Raw genomic sequence first — 14465 nt, 5'->3', positions numbered from 1 at the left:
GTCCACCCCTTTTTGGTGACAGTGATGAGACACATCCTGCCACTCTTCTCTTTGTGTTGGAGAAAATACAACAGAACAGGAGGAAACTTCCTGAACGCTCTGGGAATTGGTTGCCTGCCTTATTAGTATTTGCTGGTTTATACAGCTGTCCCTCAGGCAGCTGGTAATAGAAAACGCAACTAGTATGCAGGGTGAGCAGCTCTAGAGCTGGAGAAGACCCTGGTAAGTAACAGCATGTGCATGTGTGTGGTCACACACTTGTACGCGTGCTCAGGTGGCATCATTAGCACAGGCCATGGAGCAGAGTCAATGGAGAAGTCAAAGACCATGCAACTTCCCCAAGTGCCCGGCAGATAACATAACAGTGGTGGAAGGGGACACGCTAGTAACATCTCTCTGCCGCTGTGCACTTGAGGAGGATGCTCAGTTTGGATTGAGCTTGAGACTTTGAGGTTTCCTGTGCATCCTAAGGAATTGCTGTCAGTCACATCCCAAGGCCAAGGAGGACATCCTTGTGACTGCTGTACCTGCCTCATAGCAAGGCCCCTGCAGAGTGGCCCTGTGTCTCCCAGTGCCTGTACCCACCCACAATGACCAAGCACACCCATCCTTCTTGTCAAACTGCTTTAATATTTGGACATGAAGACAGGACAGAGCCGTTCGGGCTGTGCACAAAGACGCCCCTCGAGCCACAGCGTAAGGCTGCAGGGCTTCCCTTCTCAACGGATGTGTGGATTTGGCCAAGATGCAGTTCAGCTGATGACATCCTGAGCGTGCCAGTGGAGTGCACGTGTGGAGCAGGGGCTCCCCAGGCAGCTCAGAGGTTGTTCAGCTCCAACAAGGTCTGGTCCAGGACCTGGTGGATGCCCACATTCTCCTCTTTGGCACTGGCCAGACTCTCTGTGAACACAAGGGACACCCAGCCAGCCATGAACACAGACATGGCACAAGCATACCCAGGCACAGCCGGACCCATGCACACAGACGGGCAGCTCAGTACGGTACCAGTCCGAGGGGGGCATCCCTGTCTAGCAGCCCCAGCACCAGCAGGGATGAGCCCAGCCCCTCTGCGACCCCTAGGGGTCAGGCAGTCCCTGCTGTTCAGCTTCTCCATCCTCCCACTGCACCCCGTTGCTCTTAGCCAGCCCCACCGTGGTATGGGTACCGCTCCCCAGCCAGCCGCCACCGTGGCTCCATCTCCCCATCCTGCCGTCCCCGCTGGCCGCAACGGGCACGTGCACAAACCCTCAGCCAGCGAAAGAGGAGAGCCAGTGCCTGCAGCACGAGCCAGGTGCTCCGTGAAGAAGAGGAGTGAGACAGCAGGCCAGGAAGGTGGGCAGAGAGGACAGCAGAGAAGGAGAAGAGCTAATGAGGCTGCAAGGACGAGCTCCGCCAGGTGGCCCACTGCTCCTCCGGTGCTGGCTTCCAGATGGCATCTGCCTTCCCGCTAGAGATGGGGATGGGATGAGGGCTCTGCCCACCCGGCACCCTGCAGGGACCCCACTGCGAGGGCATCCTCTCTGCATGGTTTGGGATGCCCAGAGGGAGGGGGAAGTGGCTGGCCACCTGGGACAAGAGGAGGAAGGCAGTGACACAAGCCACTGCGTCCCTCTCCAGCGGGGCCAGGTTGATGCCAGGGGACAGCCACCATCGTGTGGGCATCCCGGGACATGGCAAAACCCCTCATTCCTCTCTCAAGAAAAAAACATCAGCTCTGCAGGGGCTCCCTGTCCCCCCAAGCAGGGCGATTACCCCAGGGGGGAGAGGGCAGGGTCTCCCAGCCCCAAACCAGCCTGGCCAAAACGGGGCAGGGAGCAGTCGGGGCTGGGGGCATCCTGGGGGCGGAAGCCTGGGCTGGGGCTGGAGCTGTTGCAGCTCAGTTGTTAAGTTCAGTAAGGATGACCCGCAGCTTATTAGTGAGAACGTGGTTTTTCTCAGCTTCCTGCTGGGAGTGCTCTAGAGAAAACGGAGATGTCAGCGCAGCAAAAGGGAAGAGAGAGAGAAAAGCAAGTTAGTGAAGAGACAGTGCTGCCCACAAGAGCCTTTGCTGGGCACCTCACGGCCACCTAGTGGACACTGGGGACCAGTGGGGACGGCAGGAGGAGGCAGCCAGTCCTGGGTACACCAATTCTGAGATGGGGTCGTAGGGCAGGGTAGGATGCTGAGGGAGGAGGAGGAGGATTGGGGACCCATTTAGGGCCAGGAACCGCTGCCAAACAGTAGGGCCAACCCCATTGGCAAGAGCGGGTGATGGAGGAGAGAGGTAAGGGCTGTGAGAGGTTGTTGCGATGTCCAGGAGTGCGGATGGGGAATGGACAGGACCGGGTCTAACCCTATTAAATCAGGTCAAGAGAGTGATGGAGAACATCTTGGAAGGTGGCACAAGATGAGGAAAGCTGTGCTCGAGCGAGCCAGGGGTGGTGGGGGACATCCCCGGGCTGAGGCACAAAGGGGTTCAGCTGCGGCTGTGTGGTCCCTTCGGCCACCTCCCGCCCTCGGCTGCCAGCACCCATGTGAGACAGCAGGAAATGAAGGATGACAGTGGAGAACCAGAGCAGCATGAAGAAAACAAAGGAGAAACCAAGGAGAGAAAACACTTTATTGAGACCAACTCAGTAACCCAGAGGGACAGAACAGAAAAAAGAAGTCATGAAATGCAAACTGAAGAGCGATGTGCAAAGGAAGGAGGGGAGCGGGGAGGGGAGCAGTGGGGCTGGGGGCTGCCTGCCTGGGGCCGGACACCCCCTCAGCCCCCGGACCAGAGCCCACCCCTCCTCAGAGGTGCTGCTTCTCCTGGATGTGTCCCCCCCCCCACCCTGGGCTCGGTGAGAAGCACCGAGGCTTTGCTGGGGGGATGCGGGATCCCCGGTTCTTGTGCTGCCGGGGGGGGGGGGGTAGGCTGGAGCAAAGGGCTCCTGGGCACAGCTTCATCCCCCCCACAAGCCACCTGTAACCCCGAGGTGCATGGGGGCTGCTCCCCTTTCCCCCAAACACCCCATAGCGCCTACGCCTTGTTTGCCCCCAAAAGAGGGGCACTGCAGGGACACCCCGGGCCGGCTCCTGTGACCGCCAGCTGTGGGCCGGGAAGGACAGAGAGGGAACAGGGCAGGCAGGAGTAGCGGTGGGGGGGGTGGGTAGGCAAGCAGCTGAGCTGGGGAGGGGGGAGGCAGGCAGGGGAGGAGTGCCGGTGCCCAGCGGAGGGGCTCAGAGGGAGGTGATGTCGTTAAGTGCATTGTCCAGCTCCTCGCTGATGGCTTTGTACTTCATCTTCTGTGCATACACTTCGTCTGCAGGTGGGGGGAGGTGGGGGGGGGGCAGGTGGTGGAGCGGGGATGGGGCAAGTGGCAGAGAGAGAGAGAATGGTGGTGAGCAGGGGACGAGGGCGGCAGGAACATGCAGGTACGGCACCGGGCACAGGCAGCATGGATGCAACTCTATTCCCCACCCAGGGACCCCAGCACTCCACCCCCACAGCATCCCAGCGTCCCTCCTGGGGTCCCTGCCCACCCCCTGCACAGGGACCCCTGCCTCAGCTTGCCCATGGGGTGCTTCAGCCTCAACCCAGCCAAGCCCCCCCCGGGGATACGTCCTGTCCCGTTCTCCCTGAGAAAGAGGGGCGCAGGGTGGCAGGGCCATTTTACCTTCTAAGTCGTCAATGGTTTTCTCCAGCTTTGCCACAGACCGCTCAGCAAACTCTGCCCGGGTCTCCGCCTGTGGGAGCACAGCAGGAAGAGGCTGAGTGTGATGGGGACGTCCCTAAACCCACATCCCAAGCCTGCCCCACACCCCAGAACTGCCCCATCTGCATCTCCTGCACCTGGGCTCCTTGAAGGTGGCGAACACCTGAATTAGCCTCCAAGCTTGGGAGGTGAGAGATTATTTTGCTGCTGCCAGAGTGTGTCCTGTACCCACAGAGACCCAAACCAAGAGCCTTACCTCCTTCAGTTTTTCCCCTAGGAGCTTGATTTCCTCCTCGTACTTGTCCTCCTTGGTGGAATACTGCAGGGACAGAGAGGTGCGCCCATGAGCCCCGTGGGACACCACTGGTCATCCTTCGCCCCAGCGAGGGAGCCCCATCCCCCCTAGCCCCAAGCACTGTGCCCAGCCCCAGCAGCCCCTACCTTGTCAGCCTGGGCCTCCAGGGACTTCAAGTTGTTGGTGACAATTTTCAGCTCCTCCTCTAGGTCACCACATTTACTATATCCCAAGCAGAGGCCACCAGGCAGGGGAGCGGGGCCGGGGAGGGGGTGATGGAGGAGAGAAGGGGGAGCAGAAAGAGCGGGCGCACGGAAGGAGGAAAGAAAGAGAGAGAACAAGTTGAGAGGAGAAAACTCAGGTAGCGCAGGTGGAGGAGGAGCAGAGCCACCAGGTGTGAGTCCCCTCCTTGTGCCTCTGTGTGTCACCGTGCGTCGCTGCTGCCACTGCTGCCACCGCGCTCCTGCATCCCTCTGAGGAGGAGAGCAGGCACGGAGGAGTGTGCCCAGCCCACGCTGGCTCCACGCCTGCCCACAGCGATAGAAGGAAAGGCAAGGTGAGGGCTGCGGCTGAGGCAGTGGTGCAGAGAGGAGAGAGGTGACTTGCGTGGCTCGAGAGACAGCGACAGAGAGAGAGGGGGCTGCCGCACATAGCCCCATGCCCCTGCCCCAGTACCTCTTCCTCTGAGGCAATGAGGGATTTGAGGGTCTGGTCCATGGTCCGCAGCTCCTCCTCCAGCTGTCTCACTCGGCTGGGGTGGAAAAGGGGTGCCCCGGGGGGGCCAGCAGAGAACAGGTCATGGACGTACCGGGGGCCAGCATCCCTCTGCCTCCCCCCACCCCCAGCTCACCAGCCAGGGAGCACCCTGACAGATGGGAAGGGCCATCCCTGTCCCCACATGAACACGCAGCTGCCCCTGGCTTCCATGGACATGGGGCAGGGCTGGCGTGGGACCCTCATGTGTTGCCCACCAGGTGCCCTGCTCACCTCTCCGCAACCTCTGCCCTCTCCTCCGAGCGCTCTAGCTCTCCCTCAAGGACAACCAGCTTGCGGGCGACCTGTTGGTGGCATCAAAAGGCAGGCATGAGACCCAGCTCGGGGTGCAGGGCTGCAGGGGGGTGGCCCCAGGTGACACTGGGGGTCAGGGCTGGGGAAGGGGGCACATGGGTGCTGGCATACACCTCCTCGTATTTGCGGTCAGCCTCTTCCGCTATGTGCTTGGCCTCCTTCAGCTGCATTTCCTGGAGCTCCATCTTCTCCTCATCCTTCATGGCCCTGTTTTCGATGACCTTCATGCCTCTGAGGAAAGCCAAAGCAAGAAGATTAGGAAGAATTTCTTCAGGGAGAGAGGGGTCAAGCAGTGGAACGGGCTGCCCAGGGAAGTCCCATCTCTGGAGGTATTTAAAAGACGTGTGGACCTGGCACTAAGTTTAATGATGGGACTTGGTATGTCAGTTGGTGGTTGGACTGGTGATCATGAAGGTCTTTTCCACCTAAATGACTCCGTGATTCTAAGATGTTATTGCTGTGGGCTGAGGTGGCACCTGCACCTCCTGCCTGCCCCCTATGCTCTGACACTGCCATCCTCCAGCTCCAGCGACATGGGACATTGCCTGGGGATACTGGCACCCACTTGGCCACCCCGTGCAGTAGGGTCATGCCAGTGGTACCCCAGGGATGCTGCTGTGCACAAAGTAGCAGAGATGCCCCAAGGCCACCCTGGGGCCATGTCCCAGAGCAATGAGATGTGGCCATGGTGCCTCTCAACCAGGCAGGTCCCCAACTCATCACCTGGGGCGGGGGGGGAAGATGTGTGCAGTCCAGGAAGAGCTGGCCACAACCTCTGCAAAAGCAGCCTGCAGGCCAGCAACCTTTAGGAAATGTTAGGAAAAATCCAGTGGCAAAGCCTTTCCTCACTCAGGGATGATGCCCACAGACAGGGACACCTGAGGTGGGACACGCAGCAATCACATCCCACTTGGCCTTTCTCCTCTTGCTCAGGTGCTGCTGCTCAAACTGCTCTTTGCCAATCGAGGCCAGCTGCAAATTGCCAATTGCTCACACAACTGTCAGGAAGGTGGTGATGCATCTGGGTGCTTACCATGATACCCTTGCACCCCCACCTGCATGGCTCCTGCCCAGGAAATGTGTGTGCCACAAGCAGGCACTTCATCAGAGGATGGGCCAATGCACCATATGTGCTCCGCAGTGCTTTCCTGAATTAGGCCGTTTCATTCCCCAGGGCCAACCTCAGTTCCTGGGCACAGGAGTCCCTTCCTGGGCTTTGCTCAGCCCTTGAGCAAAGGAGTCAGCTCTGGGGCAGGAGACCAGCTCCAAGCACTCTCTGGCTTTAGCCTGATATTTGAATAGGCATCCAATCACATTTTTAAGGATTTTATGGGTGGCCTGGAAATTTCAAAGTATGCAAAGATCACCCATAGCATGGGGTGGGGGGTTGGACTCTGTGTTGTCCTCTCGTCCTTTGCAGTCTGCAGGAAACTAACACAAACCCCATGAGGTCAGTTCAATTTTAAGGCTCCCCAAGCCCTTCGGCAAAGACAAGGGGTCCTGCCTGCAATCAAGGGTGACCTGAGGCAACCCTGGCTGTCGTCATTCCCCCCCCCCCCCGCCCCCATCACACCTCTCACTCTCATCCGCCGCCTTCTCAGCCTCCTCCAGCTTCTGCAGGGCGGTGGCCAGGCGCTCCTGGGCCCGGTCCAGCTCCTCCTCCACCAGCTGGATGCGGCGGTTCAGAGAAGCCACCTCAGCTTCAGCCTGTGGAGCAGAAACCCCTCTGTCACCGCCCATCCCCACTCATTTTCAGCAGTTGCTTTTGCATTTGCTAGCTAGAGCACCCCTTTGTACCATGTTGCACTCCCACCAGCGCTCGCCCGGCTGGGGCACACACCCCATCACCCTTCCATGAGGACAATGGGGCTTTCCCCATCCCTAGCGCCTCATTTGATGCCACAAAACTTTGTCCTGAGTTTGGCATGTGCAGCCCCTGCACCACATCCTCGTGCCCCCGCCCCAGCCCTGGAGATGGAAGAGACATGCTGAATGGGTTGGATGGCCAGGGTGGCTGTGCCATCACAGGGATGGTGTTTGGGGTTTGCAGAGCAGTGAGTAAAGGAGGAGGAATGCCCTGTGCAGATTCGCTCCTGAAAAGGAGATGGGAGCCACTTGTGGATTTCCTGTTTACAGAGGTGGCAGCAGAGCCAAATGGCTAGGACTCCCTCCCCGGCCCCACACCGCTGAGCCCCACTGCGCCATGGGGCTGCCTGGAGCCCCTGTGCCCACACACCCCCCCCCCCCCCCCCCCCCGCTGATTTACAGCCTGGCACCAGGGGCAATGGAGCGAGTTGCCCTCGGTGGGCTGGATCCTGGCCAAGCCAAAGCCTCCGGCTGGCAGGACAGGGTCCCATCTGCCCCCCCCGCCCCCTCCAGTACCCTCCTCCCTGTTCCCAGGTTCCCCGTGCACGAGGCCGGGAGCCGGGCAGGCCGGGAGCAGTGGCCCTGGCCCCCTGCGAGCCCCTCGATGCCTGACCCTGCACTCTTTCCATTTGCTAAGGCCTCCTGCTCCATCACCACTGGGAAACGCTGCCTCAGCAGCTCCTGGTCCCACTCCCCACGGGGGGGGGCTGCTGGAAGGAGGGGGGGGGTGGGAAGAAAAAAACCCTGGGGTGCAAAGGGATGAGCAGCAGTGAGAGCACCAAGGGACAGGCAGCAGCCCAGGGGATCATGTCTCCTGCTTATTCATGGGCTGGAGCAGGCCTGGCCTGGCCCTGTGCTCCAGCAGCGGAAGCACCCCTGGGACACGAAGCGGAGGGAGTGGGGAGCCAGGCGGGGACGTCCCCATGCCCACCACCACAGTCCCCCATAGGGTGTTGGTGGGCACAGACAGCACCTCTACAGATGCTCTGCCTCACCCCAGCGGGGACTTTTCTCCCCGGGATTGACCCCCCCCCCAAAGTGGGTCAGAGCTGCCCGAATGGGCACTTGGAAACGTGCTCACCAGCAGCTCCTGGTGACCTGGAACCCGATTTGCGGCTGCAGGAAGGGGCTGTTTCCTCCCCACACAGTCCCAGTGACAACAGCCCGGGTACCACACCCAGCTCTGCTGCCCCTGATAGCGCAAGGATGTTAAATGAGTGGGGAAAGCATAGGAAAAAGAAACAAAACAAAAACACACACAAAAATGCACAACAACAACAAAAAAAAACACACCAGGAACAAGATGCAACCTGGAAATGCCATGCTACCAACATAGAGTGGAAATGTTGGCCGACAGCAGTGTGATGGGGTGGCTTCTCCCTGCCAAGGGACATGCTGGAGAGCAGGGGGCTCTGCTGGGAAGCCAGACCCAGAGCTTGGGCATGGGATTCTCAGCCTCGGGGTGGGGGGGAGGAACCCTTTCCCAGGGTTTACTGGCCCCAGCCAAGCCAAGGCAGTGAGCTGGCCACTGCCCTGTGCCCTGCCAGCTGGGGAAGCCGCAGCGAGCCCTGTCACAGGAGCATCCCTAGCAAGGCCCATGGGTACCTCCCATGGCGCTGGGCAGCCCGCTGGCAGCGGGGACCCTGCCCAGAGCCCCCCACCCCATACCTGCACCCAGGGGGCTCTCATGCACCGGGATGCGCAGCTCGGCTGCGCATGCCCCCCCCAGCTCTCTGTCCCAGAGGCAGCGAGGATGCCGGTGTCAGATCCCACCCAGGCATGCCATGGAGCAGCTGGGGATTGGCTGCCCATGCTCGTACCAGGGCAGCCAACACCCAGGGGGCCATACAGCGCTCCGCTCCCTGGTGTCTGGCCCTGAGGGGCTGGCAGCCATCCAGCCCCCCTTGCAGCGGGGGGGTCCCAGGGGTCCCCAGCCCCAGGAGCCTTACCTGCTCCCGGGCCTGCCGCTCGGCATCAGCCTCCCGCTGCAGGTGCTCGACGCGCTCCTGCGCCTCATCAGCCACCTGCTGTAGGCTCTGGATCTTCTTCTTGACGGCATTGATGGAGCTGATGCCAGCCATGGCCGTGCGGCCAGCGGGGAGCACGAAGAGTCTGTGCTGCCGAGCCCTTTGTGGGATCCGCCTGGCTTGGGCAGGAAGCGCTAAGGCGGCAGTCGCTTCTGCCGCCCGCCCTGCCTCCATCCCTTCCTGCTCCTCCTCCTGCTGCTGCTGCTGCTGCCATGGCCTGCCAGGACCCAGGCCCGCCACGCTCCCCAGCCAGAGCATGTGGTGCCTCCAGTTGGGGCACATGGGCCCCCCTCAGGCTTGGTCTGCAGCCCCCATCCCGAAGAGGACGTATGTGCCCCCCCCCCCCCCCCCCCCGGCAGGGCATGCATCTGCCCCAGGCTGAGGTGACAAGGCCCTCCTCCCGAGGAAAGATGGACGGTGCCTTCTGGGCATGGCACACTGCCCCCCTGGGCAGGGTGCATGGCTCCCCACCCCAGCTAGGGTACAGGGTGCCCCCCAGCATAGGGGACATAGCCCCCTTCTGAAACAGGGCACACAGTGCCCCCCAGGCAGGAATGCATGTCCCCACCAAGCTCCAGCAGACAGACAGAAAGGAGCTTAGCGAGTCGATTTTGCTGGGGGGACAAGGGTCCGGGGAGTCTGGGGGGGGTGCCCTCACAGACAGGGGAGCGGCATACTCATGGGAGCTCCCCAGCCTCCTCACACACCTGCTGCAAAGCCAGGGGAGGAAGAATTTCTGCCCCACAGGTGAGTCAATGAGAGGGATGGGGCAGGCATCCCCCTGGGTACCTGGGCACAGTGTGCCCCCCAGTGTCTCAACCCCTTGGCATGTGCTCATCTAAGCTGGGACCTGGCCAGCAGCCCCACAGAGACCCCTGGGGCCAGTGCCCCATGGAAGAGGCCAGTCCCCCAGCTCTGCATCTCGGCCACAGCAGATGCCCCAATGCGTTAGGAAGGCATAGCACAGTGGCACTCAATCCTGCCTTAAGGAGCTCTGACAGCTCCCAGGCAGCCCTGACCTCACTTCACACTTGCCTCCAGGGACGCCGATTCCTGGGCTGTTCCCGCTGGCTGCCATGGGGTCTGGGGCCACCGTGGGGAGGGCAGCACCCAGACATGCCAGTTGGGGGGGGGGGGCTGTAGCCCCATGCCCCTGGCCAGGTGGCAGCAGCATGGGAGCACATGACCTCGTGCTTGGCCCTGGTCCTTTCCCGCTTCCAGCCTGACACTTGGGCACAGAGCGGCACATGGGACACAGGCGTCCCACTGGCTAAGGGGCAATGGGATCTGGCAGCGGAGGGCAGGCACCCCGGTCCTGCGGCCAGGCTGGGTGCCTCCTGCTCTGGCCCCACCCAGGGATGCAGTCACTTCCCAGCAGTGCCCCGTTCCCTCCCACCAGCTCGGGGAATCACCAAATAAGAGCAAAGTCTCATCTTGGGAGAGCAACGGGGCGGGAACTTGGTGAAGCCTCCAGGATCATGGCCTGGGAATGGCAGAGCCTGCGTTTCCCTGCACTCAGCGGGTGGCTGGAGACAGGCTGGCCATTGGAGACATGCGGGGCTGGAGGGGCTGCGGGGAATAAACCCTGCTCCAGCTGCTGCGTCGGACTTGTGCGTTGTCCCTGTGGGCTGTCCCTCTTGGGGGACAAGGAGATGATGGGGCCACGGTGGCCTCGTAAAGCTGCTGGGAAGGATCCACAGCTCCATGGAGCTGCCGACCTGGGGCTCTGTCCTGTTCCTCCTTGCCGGAGCAGGGAGCACTTAGCGCTGTCAGCACGTTCATGTCCCCGCCACGGACACCTGATGACTTCCAGGTCTTGCACAGCACAGCCTGTCCCCGTGTATGGCACAGCCAGCCTGCCTTTCCCGATGCTGCAGCAGGGCTCCTTCGCTGCAACCCTGCTCCAGACCCTTCCCTCGAGGGGCCATAGGCTTCCTGCCCCCATACCTGCCGGGACGGGGGGAAACCTGCTCTCCTCACCAAAGCCCGCAGCCTTTCCCCGCCGCTGTGGACCTCTCTCGGTGCCACCGAGCACCCCTGTGTCCCCCCCACATCCTGCCAAGCCCCACACCGAGCTTGCCCCATCCCATATGGATCCCATCAGATGGGTACAGACCCCGGCACGGACCCTGGAATGCGGCGCAGCCCTCCCTGGCCAGTCCAGCGTGCCTGCCTCTTGCCAAGACAAATGAGCCCTTCCGGAGTATTTCCAATGTTTTAACAACTTGGGTTTGTTTCTAACTTTGGGCAGGCCCGAAGGGTCAGCAAACAGTGCCAGAGTATTTCTCAGGACAAACTTCTCAAAACTCCTGCAAGATGCAGCCTGGCGCTGGCAGGACTCTGGCACCTCGCTGCCCAGAGCTCGGGGGGGCACACAGGCTGGGGACACCCCCTCCTCACCCCAGGAGCTGCTCTGGGGACAGCCACCCCGTCTGTCCCTTTTGGAAACACCAGAAATGATGCGAGGCAGGCACTGGTGGGACTAGGGTGGGCTCTCAGGCTGTCTCCTCTTTCCCCCTGCGCCTGCTTCTCTGCTGCCGGTACCTCCTGTGCCCATGGAGGCTGAGGGTCCCTGTGGGGTGGCATGGGGGGTGGGTCCTGGTCACTCCCCAGGGACTCTAGGCTACCCCGGGGACTTTACTGCCACTGCTTGTCCCTGCCTACTCTCCCCTGTCCTTGGCAGCCACCTTGGAGATTTGATGCATCTCCCCCACTTGGCTCCATAAAACAGCTGGGATTTAATTTTTGGTTCTCAGTCCTGAAAAGCCTGGCCGTGCCCCTGCTGGCTGCACTCCCGATGGCTCCCCTTTAGTTTCTACTCCAGTTTCCAGGGTTGGTTTTCATCAGAGAAGGACTGGCTATCAAAAGGAGGATTTATTTATAGGGTGTCAAATACCCTGTGTGGCACCGCGGGTTGTTATACCCCATTTCTGAGTGGCCATGAGGCCACGCACAGCTGTTCCACCCTTCATCCCAGTCAGGCACAAGTCAATTTCAACACCTTCCTAATATCTCCCTGCCGGGATCCATTTCCCAGGAGAAACATCAGTCATGGCCCTAAATAAAACTCTTCCTGGCCTTTCCCTTCCCAGGGTACAGGGCGGCACGTTGGAGCCCAAAAGGACTGTCCTCCCACAAACTCCAAGCATCCTATGCAACCAGTGCTCAGCAGCTGGCCACAGGCGAGAGCTTGTCCCGTTTCTCTGCTCTTTTTCACTTTTCTAACACATTTGAGCGACCGCTGTGGAGTTTTCCCTACACATGTATTGGCAATGCATGGCGAGGATGCTTGTCCCCGTGAGTTTTGGGGTGCTGGGACTGAGCAGTGCCCCCGTACCGGAGGCACCTGCGTGGGACCTGCCCGGCACCCACTGCCCGGCTCGGTGTCAGCGTGGCAGGGATGGATCCTGCCACCCTTCCCCACCAATGCTTGCCATATAAGGCTCCCCCTTCCTTCGCTCCCCCCCCCCCAGGGTCCAGTGCCCACACAGAGGAGGGGTTGCCTACATACATCTGTGGCTTTCTTCTCCGCCTGCTCCAGCTTCTCCTGGGCCTCCTTGACGGACTCAGAGTACTTCTCCACCTCATCCTCCGTGCCCTTCAGCTTCTTCTGCAGGCCCTGCTGTTCCTCCTCCAGCTGCGGAAGGGATGGATTATGGGGGCACTCACAGATGGATTATGGGGGCACCCCTGACGCACAGTTGGTCACCCTGGGGCACCCACCTGGCAGGGAACAGTCACCCTCATCCCAGGGTGGCCCAGGCTGGGGGCACAGCAGGAGCAAGTGGACACAATCGCTCTGTCAATTTAGGGGCCACACATCCTCGGGAAGCCCCAGGTCCCTTGGGGCTGGAGCACCCCTGAGCCTGGAGGGGGCAATGGGGTCCTGATTTGAGGACACAGCTGCAGGGGCACCAGGAAGGTCCCCATCTCTGTGTGGTTGGGGTGGGAGCACGCTGTCCCCAGGGGTCTCCCTGGCAGAGGGACAGGGAGTTGGCACTGGGGTGTCCCACCAAGACCTAGTGTGTTTTGGAGGTGCTGAGGCCAGGTACAACAGACCTGGTCTGACCCAAGGTCAGACACACAGCAGGGCAAGGTCCCTGGGGCCAAACCCCTTTAGGGCAGGGGTCCCCAACAACTTTTTTTTTTTGGGTGGGGGGGGGTCTGTGGGACACCCACCTACCTGCTTGCAGCGGTCCTCCGCCTGCTTCTTGTCAGCCTCCGCCTGCTCAGCTCGGTCGATGGCGTTCTCCTTGTCCAGTTTGAGCATCTGCATCTTCTTCTTGATGGCCTCCATGGTGGTGGTGGCGGTGGCAGTGGCAGGGCTTGGGGTGGCGGCGGGGCACGGAGCACCGGGGGCGGCGGCAGCACCGGCACTGAGCCCCGCGCCCCGCCGCGCCGCCTAAGAGCCGGGGAGGGGCCGCGGCGGGTGGGGGCCTCCCCGGTACCTCCCCCACCGCCCGCCAGCACCTTTTAGGGACAGGCCTCGCCGCCGGCCGCGGCACCGAGCGGGACGGGAGAAGGGGGGGTATGGGGGGGAGGCACCCGGTAGGCACCGCCACGGCCCCCGGCACCCGCGGGGGAACCGGGAGAGGGATGCCCTGGTGGCGATGGGCTGAGGACACACCCGGGGGACAGCGCTGGGGACAGCCCGGGGGCTCTGTGCTCTGGGGACACACACGGGCTGTGACACCCCACAGGCACTGCTTCCTGGGGCCGCAGGGACACTCCTTGGGCTGTGAACGCAGTGGGGAACACCCAAGGACTGTCGTGATGCTGCTGTGCCCCAGGGTCCCCTGGGTTGTCTGTGGCCCCCCATCTCCCCTGCAGGGCACTATGCTACCAGCACCGCAGCCCCTTTGCTGCAGTTCCATGCCCTGGGGATCACCCAAAGCTTCCCCTCCCAGACATCCCACCCCCTAAACTCACAGGGGTTTGCTCTATCCTAAGGAGATCCCTGCTCCAATAACGGTACTGTTTCCCAGGACCAGTCCCATTGCTTGCCCAGGCCTGTCCCCATCCCCCTGCCACCCCCCAGGGCCAGCGACGGGCACAGGGATGCTCTGTGAAGGTGCCCACAGTGGGAACCCCAGCGTCGCCCCGGAACCAGGCAGGCTTTTCCCAGCACAGCTATCCCAGGACACTCCCCCACACTGCCCTGGCATCCACATGAGACCTGGCAGTAAAACACAGGGAAAATCCTTTGGGAGAGAAGGGAGCTGAGCGACAACCTCCCCATCCCATTCCTGCATCACAAGGCAGGGGCCCTGGTTCCACGCGGGTGCCCCAGTGTTGCCCTGACATCACTGCCACCTCGTGCCCAGGTGCCATCGTCCTCAGCATGCAGGGACAGCCAGCACCTATGCGTCCCATAGGCTGGTGTTTTGGGAGGACACGGGGCATGCGGGCTGCCCCACTCCTTCTGCTCTAAATAAACTACATTCCACAGGCAAAAAAAATGCAAACCCTTCAGATCCTGGCTCCTCCAAAAATACCCCGTGGTTTAATGCCACTTGTAAATGCTTCTGG

At 61.4% G+C, this 14465-nt stretch overlaps 1 protein-coding gene across 13 annotated transcripts; it reads right to left on the bottom strand.

The window, feature by feature from the left end:
* Positions 1–610: 610 nt before the first annotated feature.
* On the bottom strand, positions 611–13387 carry LOC310888722 (tropomyosin beta chain). Of its 13 annotated transcripts, none has more exons than XR_014576094.1 (10): positions 13120–13377; positions 12448–12573; positions 6617–6750; positions 5157–5274; positions 4963–5033; positions 4122–4726; positions 3937–3999; positions 3642–3711; positions 2941–3287; positions 2581–2816 (listed from the first exon to the last, which is right to left on the bottom strand). XR_014576094.1 is itself a non-coding variant. In XM_083815698.1 (9 exons), the coding sequence occupies exons 1-9, from the start codon at positions 13231–13233 to the stop codon at positions 818–820; spliced, it is 855 nt and encodes a 284-aa protein (XP_083671824.1). In that variant the 5' UTR covers positions 13234–13377; the 3' UTR covers positions 611–817. The 13 variants fall into 13 exon arrangements, 9 of the variants coding, with proteins under 9 accessions (XP_083671824.1, XP_083671819.1, XP_083671816.1 ...); XR_014576095.1 differs by having other exon boundaries at positions 3642–3735; positions 3913–3999; positions 4122–4197; XR_014576096.1 differs by having other exon boundaries at positions 4122–4197.
* Between the last annotated feature and the right edge of the window lie 1078 nt (positions 13388–14465).

This window comes from Anser anser (assembly GCF_964211835.1).
Source record: "Anser anser genome assembly, chromosome: W".
Lineage (NCBI taxonomy): Eukaryota > Metazoa > Chordata > Aves > Anseriformes > Anatidae > Anser > Anser anser.
This window is presented reverse-complemented; position numbering and strand designations above follow the sequence as displayed.